Source organism: Heptranchias perlo, chromosome 28, assembly GCF_035084215.1.
Source record: "Heptranchias perlo isolate sHepPer1 chromosome 28, sHepPer1.hap1, whole genome shotgun sequence".
In the NCBI taxonomy this organism is placed as follows: Eukaryota; Metazoa; Chordata; class Chondrichthyes; order Hexanchiformes; family Hexanchidae; genus Heptranchias; species Heptranchias perlo.
This window is the reverse complement of record NC_090352.1, coordinates 10,228,163-10,243,267: the sequence shown is the minus strand read 5'-3', so window position 1 is coordinate 10,243,267 and position 15,105 is coordinate 10,228,163. Positions and strand designations below refer to the sequence as shown.

The window sequence follows — 15,105 nt, the reverse complement described above, 5'->3', positions numbered from 1 at the left end:
TTCAGACCTTAATACCAGCAGCAAATGTATTCCTGCATTTTTACCCAGTTTTCCATCACATTTAAGGCACTAGTCCACGCTCACTAATTCTATCACCCAGATGAAAATAAAACTACAAATCATCTAGTATGGCTCCAGTGTTCTCTCAAACTGTGGCTGCTGCTAACTCAATTTTTTTTTACAAAAAATATACTTTATTCATAAAATTTGTAACAATACATACAATACAGTTGTCATATCATATTTCAAACCTACACAATACAGATTATGCAATTTGCAAGATACATAAAGTACAGTTCAAATATAATTCCAACAATACAGTTACAGTTCATGACACACTATGGTGCCTCATTGCATTACAATCAATACAGCTTACTGATTACAGATTCATTACAGGTACATTATATTTCATTACATAAATTTGTATTTTACATTCTGCCCGAGGGGGGTTTTCCCTGATTGCAGCCCCTCGGTATACAATGGCGGGAGGGCTCTAAACGGTTGCCTTTCCCCACAGAGCCTTTGCAGCGGCCGCACCCAGCTTCAGTGCATCCCTGAACACGTAGTCCTGGACCTTGGAATGTGCCAGTCTGCAACACTCAGCTCCTTGCACTGGAAGACCAGCAAGTTTCGGGCAGACCAAAGGGCGTCTTTCACTGACTTGATGTTCTTCCAGCAGCAGTTGATGTCTGTCTCGGTGTGCGTCCCCAGGAATGGAACGTGGAGCACAGAATCCTGTGTTACGGAACTGCTCGGGATGAACCTGGACAGATACCACTGCATCTCTCTCCAGACCTTCTTTGCAAAGGCACATTCTAGAAGGAGATGGGTGACGGTCTCATCCCCACCGCAGCCTCCTCTGGGACAGCGCGCGGTGGCGCTGAGGCTCCGGGAGTGCATGAAGGATCTGACGGGAAGGGCCCTTCTCACCACCAGCCAAGCTATGTCTCGGTGCTTGTTTGAAAGCTCTGACGATGAGATATTCTGCCAAATGACTTTGACAGTCTGCTCGGGGAACCAACCGACAGGATCCACCATCTCCTTTTCCCGAGGGGTCTCGAGGATGTTACGTGCGGACCACTTGCTGATCGCCTTGTGGTCAAAGGTGTTTTTCTGCACAAACCTTTCTACGAAGGACAGGTGGGGCAGAACGGTCCAACTGGATGGAGCATTCTGTGGCAGCGTGGCCAGGCCCATCCTTCGCAACACCGAGGACAGGTAGAACCTCAGCACGTAGTGACACTTTGTGTTTGCATACCGAGGGTCTACGCACAGCTTGATGCAGCTGCACACAAAGGTGGCCATCAGGATGAGGGTGACATTGGGCGTGTTTTTCCCTCCTTTCTCTGGAGATTTGTACATCGTGTCCCTGCGGACACGGTCCATTTTTGATCTCCAGATAAAGTGGAAGATGGCTCGGGTGACTGTCGCGGCGCAGGAGCGAGGTATGGGCCAGACCTGCGCCACGTATAGCAACACCGAGAGCACCTCGCACCTGATGACCAGGTTCTTGCCCACGATCGAGAGGGATCGTCGATCCCACAGTCTCAGTTTCTGCTTCACCTTAACAATACGCTCCTCCCAGTTCTTGGTGCACGATCCGGTCCCCCCCGAACCAGATCCTCAGCACCTTCAGGTAATCTAACCAGACGGTGAAGGGGGCAAAGGATCGGTCTGTCCAGTTCCCAAAGAACATGGTCTCGCTCTTGCTACGATTTACTTTGGCTCCCGAGGCCAGTTCGAACTGGTCGCAGATGCTCATCAATCTGCGGACCGATAGCTGATCTGAGCAGAAGACGGCGACGTCGTCCATGTACAGGGAGGCCTTGACCTGTGTGCCTCCGCTGCCAGGGATCGTCACCCCTCTTAAGCCCACATCCCTCCTAATGGACTCGATGCAACACACGAACAAGACGGAGGAGAGAGGACAGCCCTGCCTAACTCCAGATTTGATCGGAAAGCTTTCTGATTCCCACCCGTTGATTGAAACTGTGCTACTGATGTTTGTGTAGAGCAGTCGAATCCAATTGCGGATTCCCTCCCCAAACCCCATTTTGGAGAGCACGTCCATCATGTACGTGTGCAATATTCTGTCAAAGGCCTTCTCCTGGTCCAAGTTGATGAGGCAGGTGTTCACTCCCCCTCCCTGTCCTGTACGTAGGCGATCGTACCCCTGAGTAGTGCCAGGCTATCAGAGATCTCCTGCCAGGTACAGCGCAGGTCTGATCGGGGTGGATCACCTGCTCCAGGGCTGACTTGACCCAATTGGCGATGACCTTGGACAGAATTTTGTAGTCCATGTTAAGTAGTGAGATGGGTTGCCAATTTTTGATTTCTTCCCACTCCCTCTTCTGCTTGTAGATGAGGGTGATGATGCCTTTCCTCATAGAGTCTGACATACTGCCTGCTAGAAGCATACACTTCCAGCAGGTCTGGGCCTATCCAGTCCCACAGAGTCAAGTACAAATCCACCGGTAAACGATCACATTTGGGAGTTTTACTCTTCTCGAAGGACGGGACGGCTTTTGTCAGCTCGTCCAGAGATAGCGGGTGATCCAGACTCTCCTGCTTGCTGTCTTTTTGTGCTGCGTGAGATCAGGTTAGCAACACTGAAGCCTCCAACGCAGGCTGCTACAGGCTGCTTATCTTTCATGTCCAAAATTGCTCCCACTAAACTGGTACAAATTCATGCAATGTTCTGAACAGTGAGTCATTTTAACATGAAGCAGATCCGGGAATGACAGCTGAAAAATATATGGATTCAATATAATAATCAGATCGCGAGAAAGAGCGACATTTAAATATTAGAATAAGCGTTCTGTTCCTTGCATTCCTCTTAATCAAAAATTTATTCCATTAAAACTTTTTCATTAGTCTGTGACTTTTGCCTTCAGCATGAATCTGTTTTTCACACTAAATTATGATGCTTTTGTCACACGTTTGCCTGTAATATTATGCATTAAATGTAGGAGAGATAATTAGGCAGCTGTGAGGCTGGGAGTCAGTGCTAGGGGATGTGGATGATTGATTGATCTGACATGCAGTGGGAGGCAATGAAAGTCAGACAGTATGTAATGGAATATGGCTTCATATTTTAAATTGGACGGGGCTGGAGGAAAAAATTGCTTTCAATATTTTAAAGTCAAAAGCTTCTCTATAACATCAACAATAAAGGTTACGTCGACTGGGACTATCCTGACACCCAGAGACTGGGCATTAAAGAAAGTGAAATAGTTAAACCTCTATCTACATGGTTATGCCAGTTGATGTTAAGTTATGCCACTTGTTCTCACAAAACATAACTCGCATTTGGAATCAACTGTTACCTGAAATAAAAATGGCCCTCTTCTGCTTTCTTTCCTCCCTCCAATTCATCCCCCCCCCTCCCCACTCCTGGAGGTGCAACTCGTGCTGGGGTTCAGTGTCACAAACACCTGCGGCCTCCAATACCTCCCCACACTGGGTACGCCTCATGTGGAAACCTAGACAGGGAAAGGTGGATCATGGGCAGCATCGAAGGCGAGCCGATGTCTGTCCTCACCCAGCATCCCCCTCTCGCCCACCACACACGCACACACACACTCGCCACCCTCACACACACACACACACACTCACATACAACACGCACACACACACAGTCGCAAACACACACTCACACTCACTCACCGCACACACACAGACGCTCACACACACTCTCTCTCCAGGCTTTTACTATGTCCTAATTGACTGAATCAATAGTAGAGTTGCCAACTCTGGTTGGGTGAATTCCTGAAAGTTTGACCATGTGACATTTGATCACGTGACATTGAAACTTTCTCTGGACTCAGATTTTAGGCTCAGTTCCATTTTGACTGCATGTTGTGAGCCAAGTGTCAAAACATTGCATTATAAAAAATAGGAGCAGGAGTAGGCCATACGGCCCCTCGAGCCTGCTCCACCATTCAATAAGATCATGGCTGATCTTCGACCTCAACTTCACCGTTACGCATAAAAGTTTTCCCATTTGAGGCGAACTACATTGTCTGCACCTGGCTCTGCCTTTGGCCATGGCTCCTAAACATGGGCAGGATGTGATTAGGCAGAGACAATGTGGTTTTATGAAAGGGAAATCGTGCTTGACAAATTTATTCGACTTTTTGAGGATGTAACTAGCGGGGTAGATAAAGAAGAACCAGTGGATGTAGTATATTTGGATTTTCAAAAGACATTCAATAAGGTGCCACATAAAAGGTTGTTACACAAGGTAAGGGCTCATGGGGTTGGGAGTTATATATTAGCATGGATAGAGGATTGGTTAAAGGACAGAAAACAGAGAGTTGGGATAAACAGGTCATTCTCAGGTTGGCAGGCTGTAACTAGTGGGGTGCTGCAAGGATTGGTGCTATTTACAATCTATATTAATGACTTAGATGAAGGGACTGAGTGTAATATATCCAAGTTTGCTGACGATACAAAGCTAGGTGGGAAAGTAAGGGCTGGATTTTAAAGTAGAAAAACGGGTGGGTTGGGGGCGGGGGGACATTGAAAATTGCCACCATTTCATACCCGCCCCCAACCCACCCATTTCCGGTTTTCACGGGGGCGGGCCGAGGGGCGGGCAGCAAACCCACTCCCAGGAGGCGGGTCGGGCCTTAAAACCTTTCAAGAAGGCTTCAGGCCTCCATTCTTCACTAATTCCCGCTTTCAACCCCAGGGGGCCGAGATTCCCGGGCCTTCTGTTTTACGCCTCATGAAAGGAGGCGAGAAGGCCTGAGACTAACAGGTATGTGCCTAGAAAGGCACAGCTTGTGGGCCCAGAGGAGCAGGAGTGCTTCCCCCAGGCCCAACAAGCCTACCTGCACCGAACCCCCCCCCCCCACCAATCGTGGACCCCTCGATCGCGGACCCCAACCCCGATCCTCCGACCCCCGACCTGATTGTCCGACCCCGATCTTACCCCTCAACGATCGTGGACCCCCGCGATGACCCCCGATCCCGCCCCCCATGACTGACCCCCGATCCCATCCCCCATGACTCGCGACCCCCTTGCCCACCTATGCCCCTTGCCCATCCGTGCCCTCGTGCCCACCCATGCCCCGCCCCCCCCATCCATGCAAACAAAGACTTACCTGCAGGCTTACCTGAAGATGTCCTCTCCTTGTCTGGTCTCCCGCCCGAGTGAGATCAGCCTGTCAATCAGCCGGCCAGTCAGACGGGAAACCGACAAAAAAAAATAAAAGACGTCCTTACGTCAAAATCGTCAGGACGTCTGGGAAACCCGGACTAATGGGTTTCCTGACCTCAAATTGACCCCCCTGCCCCCTTCCCCACTCCATTTGAAAATTGAGCCCAAAGAGTCTGCAAAGGGATACAAACAGATTAAGTGAGTGGACAAGAAGGTGGCAGATGGAGTATAAAGTGGGGAAATGTGAGGTTATTCACTTTGGGTAGAAAGAATAGAAAAATAGAATATTTTTTAAATGGTGAGAAACTATTAAATGTTGGTGTTCAGAGAGACTTGGGTGTCTTCGTGCAAAAAGTTAGTATACAATTAGGAAGGCAAATGGCATGTTAGCGTTTATTGCAAGGGGTTGGAGTACAAGAGTAAGGAAGTCTTACTAGAGTTGTACAGGGCATTGATACCTCGCCTTGAGTACTGTATACAGTTTTGGTCTCCTTATCTAAGGAAAGATATACTTGCCTTAGAGGCGATGCAACAAAGGTTCACTAGATTAATTCCTGGGATGAGAGGGTTGTCCTATGAAGAGAGGTTGAGTAAAAAGGGCCTATTCTCTCTGGAGTTTAGAAGAATGAGAGGTGATCGCATTGAAACATATAAGACTATGAGGGGGCTTGATAGGGTAGATACTGAGAAATTGTTTCCCTTGGCTAGAGTCTAGTGGGCATAATCGCAGGATACAGGGTCGGCCATTCAAGACTGAGATGAGGAGGAATTTCTTCATGCAGAGGGTTGTGAATCTTTGGAATTCTCTACCTCAGAGGGCTATGGATACTGAGTTGTTGAATTTATTCAAGGCTGAGATGGATAGATTTTTGGACTCGTAAGGGAATCAAGGGATCTGGGGATCGGACGGGAAAGTGGAGTTGAGGTCGAAGATCAGCCATGATCTGATTGAATGGCGGAGGAGGCTCCTACTCCTGCTCCAATTTCTTATGTTCTTATGTTAATGAACCACTTAACCTTGTCTACTGACAGGAATTTATATCAGGTTTCAGCACAACCCTGCTGTAAGCAACATGTGTCTATTTATTGTACGGTGCAGTGAAGTTATGTTTTAGACAAGTTTCACCGAGTCCATTTAATGGAAATGGTCTTTGCCTTTGTACAGGTGTGACAATAATATTAGCAGAATCTGGTTTACTATCACCCTACTTCCACCTCCATGGCCCTTTTCTAACCCTCAGCTTTATTTGAACGGAGTGAAATACAGTGCACATCAGAAAATAAATTCAGCATCTTCAACTAAGCCTGCATTTACCCAAGTTTAATGTTGGTGTGAAGCAACTTCTGGCCAATATTTATCCCTCACCCAACATCACTAAAACAGATTATCTGATCATTACCACACTGCCGTCTGTGGGACCTTGCTGTGCACAAATTGGCTGCTGCATTTCCTACATTACAACAGTGGCTACATTTCAAAAGTACTTAATTGTCTGTAAAGCGCTTTGGGATGTCCGGAGGTCGTGAAAGGCGCTATATAAATGCAAGACTTTCTTTCTCCTTTAAATCAGGTGTTGAGGCCCAAACTGGCTCCAGGGAATCTCGTTCCTCTATCAGATCAGATACAAGTTGTATTTACCCTGTAATTGCAGCGTCGGTGTGAAGTGCACTACTTCACACCAATGCACTCTCACCGTGGCAATGTTGGGCCTGGAGATCTTTAATGCAAATAATCAATCTCCATTGAAGTGAACAGAGGATCAGATCTCAACTTGCAGTGCCCACCCCCACTACCCCCAACTTTTTTAAAATTCATTCATGGGATGTGGGCGTCACTGGCGAGGCCGGCATTTATTGCCCAACCCTAATTGCCCTTGAGAAGGTGGTGGTGAGCCGCCTTCTTGAACCGCTGCAGTCCGTGTGGTGACGGTTCTCCCACAGTGCTGTTAGGTAGGGTGTTCCAGGATTTTAACCCAGCGACGATGAAGGAACGGCGATATATTTCCAAGTCGGGATGGTGAGGGAAACGTGCAGGCGGTGTTGTTCCCATGTGCCTGCTGCCCTTGTCCTTCTAGGTGGTAGAGGTCGCAGGTTTGACAGGTGCTGTCGAAGAAGCCGTGGCGAGTTGCTGCAGTGCACCCTGTGGATGGTACACACTGCAGCCACAGTGCGCTGGTGGTGAAGGAAGTGAATGTTTAGGGTGGTGGATGGGGTGCCAATCAAGCGGGCTACTTTGTCCTGGATGGTGTTGAGCTTCTGGAGTGTTGTTGGAGCTGCACTCATCCAGGCAAGTGGAGAGTATTCCATCACACTCCTGACTTGTGCCTTGTAGATGGTGAAAAGGCTTTGGGGAGTCAGGAGTTGAGTCACTCGCCGCAGAATACCCAGCCTCTGACCTGCTCTTGGAGCCACAGTATTTGTGTGGCTGGTCCAGTTAAGTTTCTGGTCAATGGTGACCCCCAGGATGTTGATGGGGGGGATTTGGCGATAGTAATGCCATTGAATGTCAAGGGGAGGTGGTTAGACTCTCTCTTGTTGGAGATGGTCACTGCCTGGCACGTGTCTGAGTACAAATACAGTGCAACCTGTAAATTAGGGACACCTAAGGGATTTGCATCAGGTGACCTTTATTTGCAGGCGTCCCTATTTTCAAAATGGTTGCTATATGTACAGTAAACCGGATGAGCCAAATATCCCGGGATTAACTTATCTCATGCAGCGTTCCTTCTTTTTTTGCCCTCACCTGGGATCGTGCCTAATTGTGGAGCCCTGCCAGCGGGATGTGATTTCTGTTCATTGGGTTTCCCAGTTCATTGCCATCCCGGGGTCCTTTTCCACTGAGAGAGGGATGTTGTGATCCTGGGATCTGCTACTTTGGCAGCCTGCACAGGATGAGGTGGCTGCTGTAGGGCTGGAGTGCCTGGGAGTTCCCAGCCAAATTGAGGGGGTGTAATGTCCTGCACTCCCCTGTCCGGGACCCCCCTCCCTCCGTGTGCTGCAGCTTCTAATGTTTGAAATGCTGGAGGATGGTTAGGGGGCTGTTAGCAGCTCATCAGTACCTGACCTACTGGTGCAGTGAGATGTGGTTTTGCCCGGTGCAGTTCTCGGCTTTTGTGGAATGGGGAGTTCTTTGCCCAGCATCCATAGCGACAGAGAAATCGCTCTATCTCTGGGATAGAGTTGTGCAAGTGTTCAATCCCAGAGATAGAGCGGTTTCTGTGCCACTATGGATGCTGGGTAAAGAGATCGCCATTCCACAAAAGTCGTTTTTTTGACCCACTGCATCCTCTCACTGACCTGTGTGTCCTGTTATAAGTTGTAAGTGGACTTGGTACATTGAAGGCTATCCGTAGTTCAGAATTTGCAAGTGTCGATGGTTTCAAGGTGCAACTTGTATCTGTTACGATGTAAGTTATTTGGGACTGTCAATAATTGACCGCTTTTTGCAGGTGTCTGTTTTTTGGGGGCATCTGTTTGTACAGGTTTCATTGTATGATCATTAAACATTTCTTGTGTTTGAACTTTTCTCAAGAATATTAGGCAAATTACTGAAGCAATGAAGTAATTTAGGGGTCATCTGTAATTGACATAATTTTCACAGCAGTAGGATGAATAATCTTTTGTTTTATTTCCCACATCAAAAGCAGATAATTAAAATTGGGGTAATGACATGGTTAATGTAGTATCTTTATATATTTAAATATACTAAAAATGGCTTGCCGCCTACATTTCCTGTCATGTCACTACCCTGTGTCACATTTCAGGCATCAAACTTTTCAACACACTTTTTGTTCGACCTCTACCACCTAGAAGGACAAGAGCAGCAGGTACATGGGAACAACACCACCTGCACGTTCCCCTCCAAGTCACACACCATCCCGACTTGGAAATATATCGCAGTTCCTTCATCGTCGCTGGGTCAAAATCCTGGAACTCCCTTCCTAACAGCACTGTGGGAGAACCTTCACCCCACAGACTGCAGCGGTTCAAGAAGGCGGCTCACCACCACCTTCTCAAGGGCAACTAGGGATGGGCAATAAATGCCGGCCTTGCCAGCGACGCCCACATCCCATGAGCGAATAAAAAAAACCACACTTTTTGATTGGCTCCAACTTTATTTTCTGAAAAGACCCAACATCAGAACTCTATAACTATGTGTAGTGAGGAAAATCAGCAAATGAAAAAGCAGAAACTAAACCAAATCAAACAGATCCAGATCCTTTTGTTTGCCCATCTTTGTTTACTTATTTTTCTAAGCACAGCTTGGCCCCTGTTCTAACATTCCATTTTATTATTCTTTTCCTGATTTTACAATATTTCATCTTCGTTAAGGTTTCTTCAATTAATTTTCTTTTTCCATTACTCAATTTACATATTCAGTTTAATTGCATTTTATGTACATAAAATACTGCATTTATATCAATTTCTTTGTTCAAGAAATATTCTTACTATAAATCAAATGTTACTTCCATTCATATACTATTAAAAATATATAATTAGCAAATTACAGTTACATATATAATTAGATGAGATCATTTGACTTACTGTGAGCAGCACCATGGTATACACAAAACAGTCTTGCTCTACCACTAATCCATCACAATGCAGACATCACACTTCGAGATGTCACACTTATGTTACAAATAAAACAAAAATCTTTAAAAAAGGAGGAATCACTTGACTCATCGACGGTTCCTAGAGACTAACTGCGCCCAGACTATAAACTCACTCATCACATTGAAAGGGTCATCGCAAAGAGCAGCCAAGGAAACCAAACCTATGGGAAAAAGACCAGGTGACTGGAGGGCATAGTCTAAGGTTTGAAAACCACAGCAGGAGTTCCATCTGCAGTCTCTTCCAAGTTAACTTCTCTCTGTCAGGGCAGCTGTTATGATGCTGTTACAGTGCCCCGAGCAAGGGACAGGAAAACCAGCCAGGATTTCTGCTATAGAGAAACTACCACTGTGATGTGTGTGAGATGTGTGAGTTTCAGTTCAGGTGCGATGCTGTCTATGGTACTCAGTTTTGTGAGGTGCTGTACAGTTGCCAGTATCCATGAAACTGTACTCCAGCAAGGATGATGCCTTTAGGAGAGGAGAGAAAATTGGGAAGAATAATAAATTATAAAAAGGAATCATTATGGATGTAGAGAAGTTTTTTGTGTGGAACTGACTGAATAATTGATGTATATGCCTATAATATATTAAAGGTCTTGAATACAGCATATGCTAGCACACACTTCCTGTAACACTTTTATGTAACACTTCCTGCAATGCTTCCGTGTCACTCAATCAAAGGCAAATTCATTCTACAACACCTTATTAGGTCACCCTTCCCATGTGATTGACGCCCAGTGTTAACTTCCACTTTCTTAAGAGCTGCAGAATAACACGGACAAATTCGTTAAATCAAAATATCTCCAAGCTTTCATGTAAATGTAGGAATTGTTAAACTTTTTAAACAATGATTCTTACAATAAAAACCTGCATTTATATAGCGCCTTTCATGACCTCAGGACGCCCCAAAGCGCTTTACAGCTAATGAAGTACTTCTGAAATGTAGTCACTGTTGCAATGTAGGAAACGCAGCAGTCAATTTGCACACAGCAAAGTCCCACAGACAGCAATGTGATAATGCCCAGATAATGGCCTGTAAATTGCTCAGAGGGGTGCTCGTTGCTCCATAGATTTATACTCACACACAAACTTTTGTGCAGCAACTTCCTTGAATGGTGAGTCGAAAACAGTCAAGCGTTAACTCCCGGGAACCTAGGACCTGTGGGAGAGGCAAAATGATCGATCGCTCCCCTCAACCAAACAGATTGCAGAGTCAAAGAGTCAAACCATGAAGTGAAAGCTACAACAGTAGCACATTTTTTTTAAATGTCCAAAAACTATTAAAATCAGGAGTAATGAGACTCCACATTTTTAAAAGTTAATTTTTCGTGTCAGAGAGGTTGTTTGGCAGTCATTAAGACTTACCACGCTGTTAAAACTTAGCTTAGACCTAAAAAACTCAGCGAGATTAATTTGTTTACAGCTGGGAAGTGCAGCAAGTTGGCGCCGGTCCATTGATTGCAGTCACGAGGTCTCCTTAACGTGAAGTTAACAGATCACCAGATTTTCACGTTTGACTGTGCATATGCGGTTGCCGGAACTCGCCCTTCGATTTCGCCACTAATAACGCTGTTAGGCTCACCGTTATTTTAAAAGCAATTTTCAGCCCAATCTGTTTTAGGGTAATTTATACGTCCATCTCCTGCGCTCAGCTCTCTCTCTGTTACAGGTACAAAGCAATATTAAAATGTAGCGTGTTCAGGCCCCTCGCTCCAAGAACATACTGGCTCCGCACTATCACCTACTTTTTAATGGATCAGTCAATCAAACAAACCCAATCAAACTGCAACCTGACCTGGAAATGAACTCTCCATTCATTTCAAGAATGGAGACCAATTACAGCTTCTAGCTTTAAAAGGACAGAAGCCTTCATTCTAATTTACATGGTTTAATACTCAAGTTCTTATAAAACAGCACATTGTCTGATTCACTGGGTATTGCCGAGAGATTCACGTGTACAAATATGAATGCCTGGTATGCCCATTGCACTTCAAAGTCTCACACTTGCAAAGTTTGGGTTAAACTTCTACCTAATTGGCTCAACGACTATAGTTTTAACACAGCAAGAAATTACAACTGAACAGATAGTGAACCATCCAAACAACATACAGTATCTTAAAAAATTACATAAAGAGAAAGAAAGCCAAATCACATTTTCTGCTGACTTTGATAACTTACCTGCTTGCCAAGGTGAGGAGGAAGGGATTCACAAGCCGTTGCCAATCTGCAGATAGAAGTCCCTCAGCAAAAGAAATTCACCTCCAACTGACCTCAGGATCTGTCTATTTACAGCAATTAGACTCTGACCTTAAAGGAATAGGCATATTAAACACTGTTCCACCTCAACATTATGTATCTCCTATCATTATACAACAAAAAAAACTTGCATCAATATAGAGCCTTATCATCTGTCTTAGAAACATCCCAAAGCACTCAAAAAACTACTTTTGCCACTGGACTCAATATCCAGCCCCTCCACCAGCAGCATACTGTGGCTGCAGTATGTACGATCTACTGCATGGGCTACAGAAACATAGAAAATAGGAGCAAAAGTAGGCCATTCGGCCCTTCGGGCCTGCTCCGCCATTCAAAATGATCATGGCTGATCATCTAACTCAGTAGCCTGTTCCCGCTTTTTCCCCCATATCCCTTGATCCCTTTAGCATTAAGAAATATATCTATCTGCAGCAACTCACCAAGGTTACAGCATCTCCCTATGACCTCTACGACTGAGAAGGACAAGAACAGCAATGCTGTGGGAACACCATCACCTCCGAGCCACATGCCATTCTAGCTTGGACATATGTTACCGTTCCTTCATCATTGCTGGGTCCTGGAATTCTCTACCTAACACCATTGTGGGAGCACCATCAACGCAGGACACAGTGGGTCAAGGAGAAGGCCCACTACCACCTTCTCAGGGCAAATAGGGACGGGCAGTTAATGCAGCCTTGTCAGTGTCTCCAGTAACGCAAAAAAAGTGAACACTCCTTTTATGTTAGTAAACACAATGGCCATTTCGTGCACAAAATCCTATAAGCAGCAATGGGATAAATGGCCAGTTCATCTGTTTGGTTGAGGGTGGATAAACGGTGAGGTCACTGGATAACTTCCTGCTCTTCTTTGCAATAGTGACACTGAATCCTTAATACCCACCCGAACTTGGTTTAACATCAAAGATCAGCACCTCTAACAGTGCAGCACACCCTCGATACAGCACTGGAGTGTTAGCCCAGATTCCGAGCTCAAATCCTAAAGTGGGGTTTGAACAACTTATTATGAGCAACACTAAAGGAGATTTATTATTCTTTAAATAACCTCCTTTATAACCATTTTCACATCGTTCACCTGACGAAGGAGGAAGCCTCTGAAAGCTTGTGAATTTAAAATAAAATTGCTGGACTATAACTTGGTGTTGTAAAATTGTTTACAATTAAATAACCTAGAAAGCACAGTAAGTACTTGTGGACATTTTGGTAGAGGGAATAAATGATCTATCAATAGGCACAATCTGAAGTGAAAACATGAATAAACCTCCAATTTTGTATCGACGTACATTTTTCATCCATGGTCCTTGATTAGAAACCGTATACTCACCCACGCAACCTGCTCACTCTGACAAATTGGCAGCCAACGGTCTACAAACAGGAAACAATCACTTCTGACATAATGTCAGCTGTTACCATTTGGGTTTCTCCAAATACTTTTTCTTATGTCCAACACAAAAACTAGTTCCCATAGGCCAGCTCAAGCTTCTTATGAACTAAAGCAAGATCTTGGGGTGAATTTGAACCCCCAAGAACGGGTGGGTTGGGGCAGGTGAGAGGTTAAATTAACAACTTTTTGGTGCTGGACTGCATCCTGGTTCCAACTCACCCACTTCTGGGTCCAGGCAGGTTTGTGTGCATGTGCACAACAGACACTAGGAAGTCCCGCCCTCACTTAAAGCCAGTGGGCCAATACTTAAAGGGGCAATGCGATACTTGAGGTACTTAATATTTTGTGTATTGGAAAATGAAAATGAATTTAACCTTAGCTGTTCGGGTTTCCCTTCGCTTCCGGTTCATGTCAGGTGTGAAGGGCCGGATCCATGAGGTGAGTGTCTTTATTGCACTGATTGTGGGCCCGGAGGTGTAGGAGTGTTTCATCCAGGCCCAACAAGCTCAGCTGGCCAATAGGATCCCCACGATCAGCCACCGCATCCTCCCCCCCGACCCCAACCCAATGGTGGACCCCCCCCCCCCACCGCCCGCCATGGTGGACCCCATCTACCTCCGACTCTTCACCTGTCCTCCAGCGACCTCCAATCACCCAGACCAGGCCCTCTGATCTTGTCCCCAGCCCTCCGATATTCTTCCCGGCCCCCCCCCCCCCCCCGATCTCCTCCCTGGCCCATCCAATCATCTTCCTGGTCCCCCCCCCCACCCCGATCTCCTCCCCAGCATGCCCCACCCCTGATCTTCCACCCGCCCCCCCCCCCCCCCGATCTCCTCTCCGGCCCCCCCGATCTTCCTCCCGGACCCCCCCAATCTCCTCTCCAGCCCCCCCCCCCCCCCCGATCGTCCTCCCTGCACCCCCCCCCCGATCGTCCTCCCTGCACCCCCCCCCGATCGTCCTCCCTGCCCCTCCCCCACCCCAATCTTCCTCCCGGCCCCCACAATCTCCTCCCTGACCCTCCCCCCCCCCGATCTATTCCCCAGCCCATCCGATCTCCTCCCCGGCCCCCCCCCCCGATCACTGGCCCATCATTCCTTCCTCCCTCCCTCCCTCCGATCCCTGGCCGCGGCCTGCTACCACAGGCCTTCTTGCCCAACAGCCAGTCAGCCCGTCAATCAGGCTGGCTGCCGGGCGCGAAGCCAGAAGTAAAATTTATTTAAAATCGTTTTCGCACCTGAAAATCATCCCCCCGCTCCCTTCCTGGCTCAAAGTCAAAATTCTGCCCCTTGTGTGCAAAGTAAACTGGAACAGCATGTTCTGGGCAAATGGACCAGTTTATTATCTCTAGATTACACTTAGGATTTGCACTACATGCCTTCATCACTTCAGAAAACAATTAATATCAGTCATGCCAGAAGCTTTCATAGCTGACTATACTGTCAAACAGGTTTATGGAGCTGGCCTTTGGTTTAGTGGTAGCATTCCACCTCTGTCAGAAGGTGGATGGTTCGAATCCTGTTCCAGACAGTCCTGGTGAATGTGAAGCTATGAAAAAATAACCAAACAGGTTTATTCATAAATAGAGCCAGGTGCAGAAGCAAACAGTTGTTGAAGTTCCAATAACCCAGCAGCTTTGAACCAGTTCAGGAAAGGGTTAAATAGACAATC

At 46.5% G+C, this 15,105-nt stretch overlaps 1 protein-coding gene across 3 annotated transcripts; it reads right to left on the bottom strand.

The window, feature by feature from the left end:
* Positions 1-316: 316 nt before the first annotated feature.
* On the bottom strand, positions 317-13,646 carry LOC137299251 (uncharacterized). 3 transcript variants are annotated; one of them, XM_067967914.1, is made up of 4 exons: positions 13,378-13,646; positions 11,959-12,087; positions 10,863-10,939; positions 317-2,744 (listed from the first exon to the last, which is right to left on the bottom strand). In XM_067967914.1, exon 4 carries the CDS (start codon positions 1,384-1,386, stop codon positions 544-546), a length of 843 nt encoding a protein of 280 aa, XP_067824015.1. In that variant the 5' UTR covers positions 1,387-2,744; positions 10,863-10,939; positions 11,959-12,087; positions 13,378-13,646; the 3' UTR covers positions 317-543. The 3 variants fall into 3 exon arrangements, 2 of the variants coding, with proteins under 2 accessions (XP_067824015.1, XP_067824016.1); XR_010957854.1 differs by lacking the exon at positions 317-2,744 and adding an exon at positions 9,277-10,248; XM_067967915.1 differs by lacking the exon at positions 13,378-13,646 and having other exon boundaries at positions 11,959-12,187.
* Between the last annotated feature and the right edge of the window lie 1,459 nt (positions 13,647-15,105).

Bases quoted from the DNA above. Each gene is read 5' to 3' on its own strand.
- LOC137299251 (XM_067967914.1), bottom strand. From the start codon at position 1,386: ATGGACCGTGTCCGCAGGGACACGATGTACAAATCTCCAGAGAAAGGA.